The following is a 15,236-nucleotide window of genomic DNA, read 5'->3' as shown; positions in this document are numbered from 1 at the left end:
AAAAATGTGAAAAGAAAATGGTTTGAGTATGGTTATGAAATTATTCCACTAATTTAAGCACATCTCAGTTTACATTTCTCAGTAAAGGGAAGCAGCGTGGGAGTTGGAACACAGATTCTCGTAAATCTAGCAGGGTTCAATTCCCAGCTTGGATCACTGTTTGTGAGGAGTTTACATATTCTCCCTGTGTCTGCATGGGTTTCCTCCGGGTCCTCTGGTTTCCTCCTACAGTTTGAAAGATGTGTTGGTTAAGTGCATTGGCCATGCTAAATTCTCCCTCAGGTGTACCCAAACAGGCACTGGAGTGTGGCGACTAGGTGATTTTCACAACAATTTCATTGCAGTGTTAATGTAAGCCTACTATGACTAATAAATTTACTTTACAGTCATCAATAATGAGATTTTTTGAAAACCCCTTTCCATATCAAAAAATGATTGTCTAATGATTGGGTTATGCCACAGAATAAGTTTTAAGTGACATAAACAACAGATTGTTAATGGCTGAATGTCTACATAGACAATACTATCAGAATGGAGTCAAGTTGCTTAAACTTAAACCAGTGTTAATGACCCATTTCCTGAACCATTGACAAAACAGAAATAACCTGTGTATTCAGTAGGTAGGGACCAAACTGTCAGCCTCAATCACTTTGGACAATGGATCGTGATTACTAAGGTCCGCCCTAGTCACATAATCTCATCACTTCAAACAATAGATCTGGAATAAGGGGTCCCCATCTTGCTGTGACTATGGTTGACTCTTAAATTCCTCTGAAATGGCCTAGCAAATCACTCAGTTCAATTAGGGATGGGCAATAAATGCTGGCCAGCCAGCGGGCGCCCACATCCCGTGAATGAAAAAGAAACAGGCAGATGCTTTGATTAACATCTCATCTGAAAAGATTGCACTTTCACCAATCAGTCCTTCAGTACTGCAATTGAGTCGATTAAACTCAAGCAGTACTTATATGCAAATGTCATTCCTTGCATCTTAAATCTGCCAATCTGAATTTAGACAGTCTGAACTCAGGTTAACAGTATGTATCCTTGTGGTGAGAGAGAAAGCATTCTGCATCTGACATTTGAGAAATTTTAATTCTGTGAATTTTCAGAAGCTTGGTTTGGAGATTGTTAAATATGGCTTTTCACACAGTCAGATGTTCAGCAATCAAAAATCAATAATGATACATCTGGGGCGGCTGGGAGTTAAAATCCCATTTAATGGACTGATTCATCATGAACAGAAATCTAGACGTTACAACTTCTTAATTAACTCTGATTATCTTCAACTCGTTGTGCACCACAAAATTAGTAGTGAAACCTGGTCATAACAGAAGCAACAGGGAATTAAGCTTTTACATCAAAAGCATCTGATTCCGTTACATCTTAGGTAGGGACTCATCACTTTTTAACTATGTGAGCCAACTCAGTACAGCTAAGATGAGGATAGAATTTTCATTGTATTGCTTGTAGCAATATTTCATTTCTGTCACATCAAGCTGTCCAAATCATAGGCTCATGACTTTCACAAGACATGGTCAAGGAAGAAGTACTGTGCCTCATAGGCAAAACACAAACGTTTGAAGCTCCAGGACTAGGGACAAAAATAAAGAAGTGGGATTAGTTTTGGGTTACTTTAACAAATAGAACAGATCCTAGTGGGCTGAATGGCTTCCTTTTCTGCTATAAACTTCTATGTTAAAGGTTTGCATTTCTCTTAGTGTCAGCCAGTATGCTGCCATTGAATCTGGTGTGGATATGCCGGCGTTGGACTGGGGTGGGCATAGTACGAAGTCTCACAATACCAGGTTAAAGGAGCAGCACAGCAAAAGCTCGTGACTCCAAATAAACCTGTTGGACTTTAACCTGGTGTTGTGAAATTTAACTTGGTGACACTGTTGTGATGACTTTTATCATAAGGATCGTAAAGAATTTTGCAACACACCATCAGTTGTCTGTTAGTTAAAAACACAACTGAGACAGCATATTTTCAGTATGTTGCAATAAAATTTCACTTCACTGTAATACAATCACATGACTTGACTAAAATGAATTATAGCACACAAGGGCTTACTTTTGGTGTATATTTTAACTTGGCACCAAGGGCAACAATAAGGAATGGCATGGGGGCAATTGCTTGTTTTCTATACTTACTTCCATCCGTAAATCAAGAATGGAGTGAAAGGACTGAAGTTAAAAATCTGATCCAAATGAATGATTAAAGAACATGATCCATGATCAATTGACGTTACTGAATTATCCAGCCTATCTTTGATTCAATATATGTATGATCATAAAACCTTTCTAAAGATTTTCATTATTTTCCCTTTTCTCTGAACTTAGATCTTCTTAGTTAGACATCAATAACATACAACAAATGCTCTCAATCACCACAGACTGATTTGTCCAAATCAGATTTCACATTGGGTATGACTGAATACATAGTGACTCACATCATAGGAGCTCCTGATTAATTTGAAGATATCAACTTCAGGGTAAGGATCTCCATCATCACTGAGAAGAGAATGAAGATGAGGGATGGGTGGCAATGTGCTATCCTTGTTCGTCACACTGTCCAAATATCTAGGACCAAAAGAGTTCATGCTGTGAAACTTTTCATCCCATTAAATAACAAAATGAAAGTTCATGTCAGGGGAGATGGACTTCTACTTTCATAACAATTGACCATCACAAATCATCTAATAAGGACAGTTTCCTGAAGTTTCAATTTCTTGCAGCCAGCTCATATTTATACACCAATTAACTTTTCTTGTGATATTTGTGCCATAATTTCTCCCCATATTATTTTGAGCAGTTTACCTCATAATAAACATATAATCTAGGCTAATCAATGCATGTCACATTAGTATTAACATAGCTGGAAATTACAATAACAGAGCCTAAACAAGTACTAATTTTGCTACCATTAAGAATGATTTGTCAGGTCAAATTGAGCCACAGCAATTAATATGATTATTAGACACGGGGATTAAAGATTACTGAAAATATTCCCAATTTGTAACTAACACACATAAATTCTGCTGGAATCAAATTTTTCGAATGTCATTTACCTACTTTATTGCAGAATTGTTACAACAAATTGATAATAACCAAGAAAGAACAAATAGAATTAACTCACTTTCCAAGTATAGTCATGGCCTCTCCATCATCCTTACAATTCAACAACTTGCCAATATTAGCATCCAGCACCGCAAGAGCAAGTTGAAAGATCACTTTAATTCCCTCAAAGAAGAAGCAGTCCACAACAACAACTGCACTTTCAAAAGGCATTACACTGAGGAAGAGAGTAAGGAACCAGGAAAGCGAGATGGTGGATATAACACCCAAATACTGCATACAGTCATAAAGCTGTGGCACATAATCCCTGGTAAGTTCCTCAAACACACCTTGATCCACCAATGCTCCTACAGAAAGCAGCAACAGAATAAATAACATTAAATGTCAGAATAACTGGTTTATGTTCACATTACAAAGAAAAATATTTACAATACATTTTCAAGGTAATTTGCATTAATATAACTAGGTTTTTTAATCTAGCTTACTGCCTCTCCCAGGAGAATATATGCTTCAGGGTGGATAATGAATATAAATATCATCATGCAAAGTTTACCAAAACTATACTGGATAGACTAGATGAGCATTTTCCTGTCCTGATATAAAGTAAAAGGATAAACAAAAATATATCTAAAAATAACTATTGTTCTTCTTGATTATCCCTTTCAATTCGCACATTTGTAAATACTACAGACATATGAACAAGCAGCAGGAGTAGGCCATTCAGCCCCTCAATCTTGTTTTGCCATTTAAAGAAGATTAACAGGAAAAAATTGGTAAAGGCCAATAAAGGAAAATTTTCAATAAATTTTCATTTATTGGCCTTTACCAATTTTTTCCTGTTTTTCATTTATTGGCCTTTACCAATTTTTTCCTGTTAATAATTTTCATTTATTCATTATTTCATTTATTTACTCCTGCTGCTTGTTCATATGTCTGTAGTATTTACAAATGTGCTAACTGAAAGAGATAATCAAGAAGAACAATAGATATATTTTTGTTTATCCTCTTACTTTATATCAGGACAGGAAAATACTCATCTAGTCTATCCAGTATAGTTTTGGTAAACTTTGCATGATGATATTTATATCGTTGAATATTTTACAAACATTGGAAATTGGCATATCTTAGCAGATAATTCATTCTACTTTTTTTTAAACAAATACTAATGTTAACATTTTACAGTGTGGATCTGATCTTGTAGTATAAAAAGACTGCAATTAGGCAGAATTCATCAACAGTAGTGGTTTTCAACTAACAGCAACCAGTTTTCACCCTGAAACGGGTGCTTACACGTACAAATCAAAACCATTGTTTTCAGGTCAAAATTGGAAGAGTGTCCAGTGATATGCAGCCTTTAAAATTAATTGGAGACCACTCTGGAATACTGCTAGAAATTTTTTGAAGGATTTTTTGTGGGTCCAGGATTGCTCCTGTTGCTGCCTGAAGTCAGTGGTTGGATAGCCCACAAACCTTTACCTCATGATTCAGTCAGCAACACGCCCATAAAGTTGCTAGACACCTAATAACTTGCCCAAATTATGCCAAAACTGAAAATGCATAGTTCCAGCAATTTCACAGAAGTCCTATTTAGTTCAAAATGCACATCCAAAATTGTGATAAATTAAAAATGACCATTATACGGAGCTCCTTAGTCTTGCAGCAGCTTTGAGGAGCGGGCCCTCGAATTGGCCAGAGAGGAGCATGCCTTTGCTGCTAGTGAAGTGCGAGTAGCAGAGAAACATGAGAACCCTCACACAAATGCTGTCATTTCTCAAGTTTCAAGACAGTAAACAATGTTCCCTCCTTGTTACATATGCACTGATGCCTCATGCCTTCTAATGCCACAACCAGAACATCTTTGCATCCCCTGAACCATCGAACTCCAGCAGTTCAGAGGGGTCTTCTCCAACCCTACTGTGGAAGGTGCATCGCAGTTGTCACCCACACCTGGCACCAGCGTATATACTCACACATCAGTGAGTCCAATAAGTAGGCAGGCTTTTTGGTCACTCACTGATGAGAACCTCACAGCTGACGATGCACAACAGGCAGAGAAAGGGATGCCCCAGGGATGAGTTGCCGGAGCCCAGGGATTCTGCTGAGCTCAGGCCAATGATGTGCCCCTGGGCTAGGTGAACCCACAGTTACTGGAGCTGTAAAGGCAGAGTCTCAAGTTTCAGGAAGGGATGCAGCCCTCCTCGGACTGCAAGGCCAATTGGAGGAGTCCCATCATCTTCTATCCAAGGAAGTGGTGCCAACATTGCAGTGCACCGAAGCCAACACTGCAAGGTTGGCATCTGCATTGGCCTTCCATCCCATGGAGGAGCACAGAAGCCCTGGGAATCCAATGGGAAGAGGATCAGCAGGATTACAGCCTGGGATTCTCCAGCCAGGGGACCTTGGGTGTCTCCAGCTCATCTGGCACAGTGGGGAAGATTTTGAGCCCACAATCTCCGTCTGTGGAAATGGTGGCATGTGTTCAAAGTTCAGAAGGCGGGATTCATGCCATCGAGTTTCGGAGTTCCAATCTTCCAGCCCCTTACGATAGAGTGGCCTGAAACATGCTGCGGGACCACAGAAAGCTCACTGCGATACATGAAATGTCAGTAGTGAGCATCCTCTCTGGACAGTCAGCCCCCACAGAATTTTCAGCTGGTGTTGCATGATGTCGTGTTGTTGCCATTTTAGGGAGAAGGGATCAGGAGGGGTTACCTACAAGCTTTCTTTACCCTTCATGTGGGAGCGCCTCTTATCTAATGGGGTTGGAAGGCTAATACGTAGGCAACATTTCCTGTTTCCTTCCTCCCTGGGTTCGTATCCATATTACAGAGAGAGTGCCCTTTCTTAGTAGCAGGCATGTAAGAGGGTTGGAAGGACATAGCACTGCCATTCTCACACTTCACAGGGATGAGTTGTTGGGTGAGCGTGGTGGTACCCCAAGCTTGGTGATATGAAAAGACAGGATGGAGGTTCTTTGGATGAACAAAATGAAATTTATTGGCAAGCACTCAAAACAAAATGGTACTGCAATAGTACTGATATTCATTCTTGTCCACTAAGTACGTATGGATTCCTAATCTTCCTCACCCTCCCACCACATCTAGTTCTAGTTCTATCCCCAGGATAGAGCTGAAGTTGAGGCAGCCTGCTGACTTTACACCCTTTTGCTCGAGTCTGAGCGTGCCAGGACCTAGAGGGTCCAGGCCTGCTTCCCAGCAGTGTGGATGTTGGACTGCTGACCTCCTCAGCATTACGCCAATTAGCCTAAGAGCACATCTTTGGGGTGTGGGAGGAAACCGGAGCACCCGGAGATGTCATAATCATTTTAAAGTCATTAATTCTGCCCTTATGATTTGTTTATATAATACGTACATCGAAAGCTCATATTATTTAGATAACTTGAAAAGCAGAGAAATAGAACCGGTTGGACTGTAGTCAGCCCTTCTGCAATATGGGCTGAGGAGCTTGGAAATGCAGAATTGAGGAGCTAAAGGGTAAAATGACAGTATGAAAAGCTACATATATAGTTTCCATTATAAATGCAGACACAGATTCTTAGAACAGAAAGAGTAGATTGAAGGAAAGATGTAAAATGTTTAACACATTAACAAATACCAAAGCTACTTAATTTGCAACTTAAGAGGAACAATAATTGTTCCGTTCTCTATGAAGCAGATATATTTTGCTCATTTTTGCAACATACTGAAACAGTACCAGTTATAAGTGATGTAAATTTTTCAGATTCTCTCTCTAGGCTGGGTGTTGATAAACATTGCTTAAAGAGGTCCACATGATCAATTTTACAGAAACAAATCGCTCCTTAATTTACAAATCAGTTCTAATTTAACATTAACAATTGCGTCATTTGCCAGATTCAAGTTTTGCACTTTCAATAACTGAGCAACACTTACCAACCACTCTAGTATTATAGTAGTCTGGCAGCATCCGTTCACAGAGCGCAACTAGCAACCAGAAAGCTTCCTCCTCTTTTGCGTATAATAACAGGACTGACGTGACAATGTTCATTGCCTGTATTTGTAGATAGATACATAATTCAGCAAGAAGTTGTACAATCTATTCTGTATCAACATCTAACCAAGATACTTTGTTATATTAATGGTAAAAAAAACAAAAAAAATCATCAACACTGTATTTCTGAGCACTTTAAAATTAATTTAACAAAATTAGTTACCAATGAATATCATAACAGCAGAGAAGAAAACCATCATTCAGGCTCTAATAAAGCAGCTATTCCCACAGTTCCGACTTGTCCTTTTCTTTCAAATTTACCCACTTTACTTCTTAAGGATTATGCTCCCACCAGTGTTTCTCATTGGGCTTTAAATAATCTACAAACCTTTGCATAAAGAAAAATCTCCTAACCCCTCTCTCCTATACTGAAGAATGTTAAATAGTTTTCCCACTCTGCCTTACTGAAATTTTCATAATTCAGTGCCTTTATCAAATGTCCTTTCAAAAGTTCTTTATTCCAAGAAAAGATTCCCAGTTCCTCTAGGTCTTTCTCAACCTGTAATCCTCCCATCCCTCGTATTATTCAGTGAATCTCTTCAACATCAGCTCTGACCTTGACACCCTGTCTACAATAAGTTGGCCAAAATGGGACATATTATTCCATTTGTGGCTTCACCAATAATTCACAAAGGTTTAACATTACTAATATGCTCTGTGTCATCCACACCTATTTATAAAACTTAGGATTCCTTTTTTTTTGTCAGCAGATTTACTAGCCAGTTTTACTTTCAAAGACTCTAAGTGCCCAACGGGTTGGGAAAGGGGATGTGTTCCTGCCCATTTTTTGGGCAAGTTTAGTGAAGCTCTGTGCCACTTAGAGGCCATCAGACGATTCACGCCGGTAGGTGATGGGCAGGGCCTACCTGCTCAAGAGGCCAACTGCTGAGGGACCACTGTGTATGTGCCAATCTCCCAGTATATTGGGGACCATTGCTAGGGACGATAGGTTATACCCGCTGGTGTGGACTTCCACCAGTGGGCTCGGAAACATGTAAGCCTGAACAAATGCGTCCCGGGCTTACTAAACAGATGGAAATGAATAATCAGCTTCGCTCCCTTCCCCACCACAAGGCTGATTTGTGTCATAAAAAATGGCCTGGGAAGATTACTATCTGCCAGATGCAGGTCATGATTCCCTTTTTTGGCCTCGCTCTTAACGTTACCACCCTGCTACGCTACCCCAACCAGTGTTGTGGGGTGGGAAAAACCACACCTGTGATCTTTACTCCAGCCTAAAATTTTCTATACCAAGTTTAACTTTTTTGTATTATTAGCCATAGATATGTCAGATGCTTCCTTATGTCCCATTGAAAATAAGAAGCCAGGGAGAATGTAAGTGTTAAGGTAAGTCAATGGGATGTGGGAGTTCAGACATGGACAGTCAATCCCATGCAGGGATTGATCTGGGTTTTTAAAATGGTTATGTTGAAATTAAGGTGCTTTTATTTCTTCTAACTCTTTTAGAGTATCTATTAACATACCACTGGCACAGCCATCCGAAGTTAGCAATTTAAACTGTTTTGTTGGAAGGTTCCCAGCACAGCACAATTGTCCAGAAGTTAGCACTTCTGCAGAATTGCCAGGTAAACCCTTACCTGGGAACTTCCCAGACAAATTCCACAGTACATCTCTGGGGTACCCCACAAATCTGGCACTGGGGAGTCAGAAAGTTGCAGGCTATTAATCTCCACGTACTGCTTTGATTCAATACCATTTAATTCCTTTGCATAACAAAAATCTCATTTTTGAAATTTTCAACTAATCCAAATTCAAAAGCTTTTTGGTCAATAGCACGGGTGGAAGGCAAACAAGAATTCCAGATTCCCTCTGCCCTTTTTCCGATTAACTTCTTGACATTACTCCTGAACACACAAACTCTATGCTTTCTAGTTTTGGACTCCCAACGATGGGAAAGTGTTTCTGTTTACTATATCAAATAGTTTAATCATCTTCAACATCTGAATTAGATTGATCCATCTTCAAGACCAAAATGATCACAAGCCTAATCTATGAAATACATCATAACTTTAATTTTAAGAAGGGGTGAATTTAGTCCAGGAGAACATATCTTTTAATATTATGAGCCATTTGATTACAATAATGCATTCCAAGAAAGGAGAATATCATTTCCTTTTTAATATTATGGCATACCTTTACTGTTTGTACTTCCAAGAACACAAACTAATACCACTAGCATGCACAAATACTTCACTGAGGCGATGTATTTGACAAAAACTCCCAGCATCCAATTAATTGACTGTAGCTAAATACAGATTTAGCAGTTGCCACTGAAGCTCACTGAGACATTTTTGTACAAAACGTTGCCTTAATAACTCGAAATCAACCTCACTGAGATTAATCCCAGCAGTTCTGGAAGGACTTCAGATAAAATCTGAGCAAATTAGACAACATTTTGGACAGCGAGTTCCCGAAATGACGATATGCCCATTGAACTATTAAGGGAATATTTATTTTGTCCCAATTCATCCAACAAGTTATTATTTTCTCTAAGATTATTATATTCATGACAATAAGTGTTTAAACACCAGGATTCTACATAAATTGAACATCATCACTGTTTTTCAAGTTCAAGTACATCACTACTGCATTGCAAAATACTTACCTGGCAATATCCTATGTTAGGATTTCGGAAAGCATACGCAGTGAGTACCCTACGCAGTGCGCCAATTCCCATCTCATTTTGAAATGCTGGATGCTCTGGAAGTGAGCGGTGTAAATCCCGCTCTATTTCTTCTGTGGCCAGGTTATACTTTCCAATGGATTTCTCCACCAAATCAGAATAATATCCTGGGTGGGTGGCCATTTCATTAATGGCACCTGAAGGCAAAAGAATAATTTTGAATTTCACAAAATGAGCAACATTCTGTATTATCTCATGATATTTCTAACCTCAATGCTAGGCTCCAATACAAGCTCAATGCTAGGCTTCAATACCTCCACTTAATCTGGTTGTTAAACAATAAGGATAAAATTTATTTATTAGTCACGAGTAAGGCTTACATTAACACTGCAATGAAGTTATTGTGAAAGTCCCCTAGTTGCCACATTCTGGCATCTGCTCGGGTCAATACACCTAAGCAGCATGTCTTTCAGAATGTGGGAGGAAACCCGTGCAGACATGGGGAGAACATGCAAACTCCACACAGACAGTGATCCAAGCCGGGAATCGAACCCGGGTCCCTGGCATTGTGAAGCAGCAGTGCTAACCACTACGCTACTGTGCTGCCCTATGAAGGAGGAGGATTGAAAAAGGAAAGACAAGAGCGCTCAATACTCTGCACGTTTCCAGTTTGAGATACAATGCACAAATCCTATTGTTTCTTCTTTCAAACATGGCTAAAGTCAATTTTGTCATTGGTCCATAACCTAAACCACCATCTCTTGATTACTCTCCTTTAAAGTGAAATGGGGCAACTTCTTGTCAAGAATTTCTTCGCAATCATTAATTCTACCAAGGTGATGTTGTTAGTCTGTTTCTCTTGGAACTGGCATGACGCAGTATTACACTGAGCTTTATACAGCATCTCATCCACTGAGATAAACCAGACTACTATATGACCTAAATTCAGTCCACTGAATCAAACTCATATTAGATCCATGTAATAACTTTAATGTAAGACTTTAATGGGATAATCCTAAATGTCTGTGATTTTGAATTCTGTTCTGCCTATGTAATACATTATATTTTTATGAGCGTTTCAATGTATTACATAATTTTAGGCATACTTAGAATATCTAATTGTTGGAATAAAAAGAATGCAATAAAATAAACACCAACTAAACACCAACCATGACAGTGATGATGCAGACATTTCTATTTAATGAAAAACTAGTCTGATAAGTAATCTTGATGCTATTTAAAAAAAAATCATCACAAGTTTAGTGCAGATCTAATCTTCTGCCTTTGCGCACCTGAAAACAGTAGCCAAAGCTCCCCCCTCATGCTTTCAGGAATGCCTTTCAGCACAAGCTCCTGGGTCTTCTCTGTGCGATACATGCATACTCCACGGCCATATTCAGCAAAGTGGATTTGCCAGGACTGTTCCTTCATCAGTTCTTTTGCCTAATTGTCAAATACAATGGAATAAATAAATAATGTAGCAAATTTTGGATTCAATGATTGAATATAGAATCCCTACAGTGCAGAAGGAGGCTATTTGGCACGTCAAGTTTGCACCAACCACAATCCCACCAGGCCCTATTCCCAGAACCCTACATAGTTATCCTGCTAATCCCCCAGCACTAAGGTCAATTCAGCATGACCAATCAGCCTAACTCACACATTTTTGGACTGTTGGAGGAAACCAGAAGAATGGCACACAAACACAGGGAGAATGTGCAAACTCCATACAGGCAGTGACCCGAGGCTGGAACTGAACCTGGATCCCTGGCGCTGAGAGGCATCAGTGTGAACCACTGTGCCACCCATATGTGCTTTTGAACTTTCTGAAGTGTGGATTTTCATTTATGAATTACATCAATATCAAAGAGACAACTAACACTCCATTAGAGCTGCATTTTAAAATAATTGAAAGAAATATTGCTGAAAAGCATAAAATTAGTTGTACAACAGGGTCACCTTTAAAATTCCTTTTCATCAATCATGTCCCTCCCCCAGCATTTTCTTCAAAGATGTCATGCTGAGAATAACCATGCACATGCTTCACTAGCTAAGTTGAAATTTCAATCTTGCAACAGGCAGCAGTTTTTCAGGGTAGTGCTGTTTCAATAGGCTGTTGATAACGTGATAAGATGCAAGGCTGTACCACAATTCACACAAAGAACCCTTGAGTTAGATGCACTGTTACAATTGAGACACAGAACATAGTTGAGCATGCCTCTTACAGCTAGGTTTTGAGGGGTGAAGGAGAGTTGGCACTTGAGCTGGGATTGTGCAGGTGGATGCAAAATTAAATGAGGGGAAAATGTTATGTTTTCTCTACAGTTAACATGTTTTTCAACCAGGTTTTTGCTTGTGTAATTACTGGTGTACAATGTTCTATTTTTTCACTCATTATTGTGCACCAGATCAGGACATATTAAAAAAAAGATTTTGGTGAATTCTATTGGCAATGTATGTATCAGATTAAAACTACAACAATATCAATGTGTATATTAATAAAGACTAATTAATTACACAAACACAAAATAAGGAATCTGTACCACTTTAGGATTGAACTCCTCGGGTGATCTGCGACGGTACATAGTCATGAGTGTTTGCGTGGCTATTGGAACACTATTCCCATTTAGATTGAACTGTCGCTCTCCATCTGTGTCAGAGGTAGAACTGAGACTTCTCTGTGGACTGCCTGAAATGATACTGCTTTGTCTGGAAAATACCTGGAAGACAAATAGTTGGGAAACTATTGAATGATAAATCATGAAGCTTGGGTAAGCTTGTAATGCTATAAATATATCCAATAGCCAATGAACATATCCAATAACATGTTATGTTAAGGCAAACTTTTTTGAAGGAACAGTGAACTTGATTGTTCCAATATCTTTTTGTAAACAAGAACTTCTGGAAGGTATGGCAAAACCTGGAGATGTTTAGAGAGGAAAATTTCTCTTCACTTTCTCCTATGCTTAAATAAAGCAACAGCCTCAAATTATTATGATCGATCAGAATTATTTTCCTCTATCAGGTAATTATTTTGCACAAAATATTTATCTAATCGGTTTAAATTACCAATATAACTACTGTATTATTCAGAATTTCAAAAGGCATAATTAATAACATTTAGTTAAACTAGTGTGTGGTCCCTTCATCGTATCCAACAACATAGCCTCTGGCCAAATTCAACGGAGCAGCATTTATCCAGAATCTTCCCTATTCTTGCACTTCGAGATACTTACGGGCCAGAATTTCACATAGAGAATAATGATGAGATCAACAGCATCTCACCAATACCGCAGAGTAAATTGGACAGCAACTTCCGGAATACACAAAAGCACTGCTAAAGCATGGAGGAACAGAGCAAGTGCTTTGAGTTACGTCGCTCTCCAGAGGCTGCGCTATAACTGTACTTTGCGAAATGGTAAAATCATGTCCCATACTTTTGTACAAGGAAACAAATTACTTTAAAACGCAATGAAATGTTTGTGGAATTGTGAAGAGTTCCAGAATTTATTCAAAATATTCTTGATTTAAAATTATTCCATATTCTCACTATACTTCAGCCAACAAGAAATTCAAATGATCCAGAATTTAGTATTATAATGAACTCTAGTTTTTTTAAACCTGGTTTTCAGATCTTTCTGTTCCACATACCTCATCATCAGAATTAAGACTTCCTACAATCTCTTTCTCAAAACAAATTTTTGAGGTTGTTTGCTGTAGAAAGTCAGAAATTCTTTGCACCAGGAAATCTCGGTCCTTAAGATTGGCAAAAAAGAAAGTCATCCTGTTCTTGGTGCTGATAGATAATGGGCTTGGAAGCACACTTGAGCTGTCTGCTTTCTCCACTATTGTTACCTAAGAAAAAAATAGATACATATCTTTCAAAGAGCAGTTTGATTTTCACACACCAATAAGTTTAACCCTTAGTTATTAATGAGAAACTAAAAAAAGTTCACCATGATATCACATAACGGATGAAGCATTTGCTCCTTAATGAGTATGATCATAATGATCCTGCTATTCCCACTTATGGCTCCTGTAGATTCACTTGTTGTTTCTCTACTTGTCCCATTACCATCTCCTTTTACCTTACACCATCAATCCTTTCACCATCTCCCCTCAGCTGCCTTCCACCCTAACAGGGCTCCCATTCCTAAACTTCCATATTTGCTCAAAACTAGTTACATATCTAACTTTAAATAAAAGCAAAATATTGTGGATGTTGGAATCCAAAACAAATACATGGAATGCTGGAAAACTTCTGCAGGTCTGGCAGCACCTGTAAGGTGAGAAAACTAAGTTAATATTTTGAGCCTGACTCTTGGTCAGAACTAAAAGAGAGGGAAAATGTGTTGGATATGATATTGTATGGAGGAGTGGAACAACTAGAACAGCACTTAGTGAGAGGTGGAAGAGATTGCAACAAAGATGTAGCTATCCTAAGAACAAGGGACAGATGGCCTGGAGGGGGAGTGGAAGATAAGGCAGGGTTTTTGAGTGGAGACTAAAAAGATGTACGGGATATTAAAAAAAGGAATAAGATGGAAGAGAAAGGTCACAGTCTAAAGTTGTTGAGTTCAAAATTGAGTCCAGAGGACTGTAACATGGCCAATTGGAAAATGAGATGCTACTCCTTTAACTTATGTTGGGCTTCACTGGAGCACCGCAGCAGGCCAAGGATGAACATGTGGGCATAGATATGGTACTGAGTTTAAATGGCAAGCAACAGGAAGGTCGAATGAAAGTGTTCGGGAAAGCAGTCACCCAATCTGCATTTAGTCTCCCCAATGTTTAACCAATATCTGTAGTTTTTTTCTGTTCTGATGGAAGGTCATTGATATAAAACATTATTTGTTTCTCACAGACACTGCCACACCTGATGAGTATTTCCAGCAATTTTAGCTTTTATTGCAGATTTCCTGTACTCTCAGTATTTTGCTTTGGTTTTACTGTGTTAGTGCTTGGTTTATGTCAGAGGGACTTTGCATACAATTGCCACTTGCAGTTATACCATGCATATGATATTTCCAGATGTTCTACTTATATTGACACACCAAAAGTATACAATGTCAACAATGGGTTTGTCCATCCTGTGTATTCTTTTCTAATTTGGTTACATGTACCTTCACTGAGAAAATTCCATATTTAAACATAAGAAAAATAAGAAATAGGAGCAGGAGTAGGCCATCCAGCCCTTCGAGCCTGCCCCGCCATTCAATAAGATCATGGCTGATCTGTCGCTGCTCAGTTCCACTTTCCCGCCCTCTCCCCATAACCCTTAATCCCCTCTCCTATCAAAAACCCATCAACCCGCGTCTTAAAAATATTTAGCGAGGCAGCCTCCACCACTTCAACGGGCAGAGAATTCCAGAGATTCACCACCCTTTGAGTGAAGAAGTTCCTCCTCAACTCCGTCCTAAACCGCCCCCCTTTTATCTTGAGGCTGTGCCCCCTAGTCCTACTGTCTTTTTTGAGCGGGAAGAGT

General features: G+C 39.0%; 1 protein-coding gene across 1 annotated transcript in view; it reads right to left on the bottom strand.

The window, feature by feature from the left end:
• Positions 1-15,236, bottom strand: part of tbc1d9 (TBC1 domain family, member 9 (with GRAM domain)) — a 50,097-nt gene that overhangs the window by 15,954 nt on the left and 18,907 nt on the right. Inside the window, exons 7-13 of the mRNA XM_080194081.1 lie at positions 13,403-13,606; positions 12,295-12,471; positions 11,044-11,194; positions 9,734-9,948; positions 6,990-7,107; positions 3,140-3,425; positions 2,454-2,583 (exon numbers count right to left, since the gene is read on the bottom strand). Coding sequence (XP_080050207.1) covers positions 2,454-2,583; positions 3,140-3,425; positions 6,990-7,107; positions 9,734-9,948; positions 11,044-11,194; positions 12,295-12,471; positions 13,403-13,606 — 1,281 coding nt within the window. The remainder of the gene's footprint in view (positions 1-2,453; positions 2,584-3,139; positions 3,426-6,989; positions 7,108-9,733; positions 9,949-11,043; positions 11,195-12,294; positions 12,472-13,402; positions 13,607-15,236) is intronic.

The sequence above is a fragment of the Carcharhinus amblyrhynchos genome, chromosome 1, assembly GCF_965287045.1.
Source record: "Carcharhinus amblyrhynchos chromosome 1, sCarAmb.v2.hapA, whole genome shotgun sequence".
NCBI classification, from domain to species: domain Eukaryota; kingdom Metazoa; phylum Chordata; class Chondrichthyes; order Carcharhiniformes; family Carcharhinidae; genus Carcharhinus; species Carcharhinus amblyrhynchos.
This window is presented reverse-complemented; position numbering and strand designations above follow the sequence as displayed.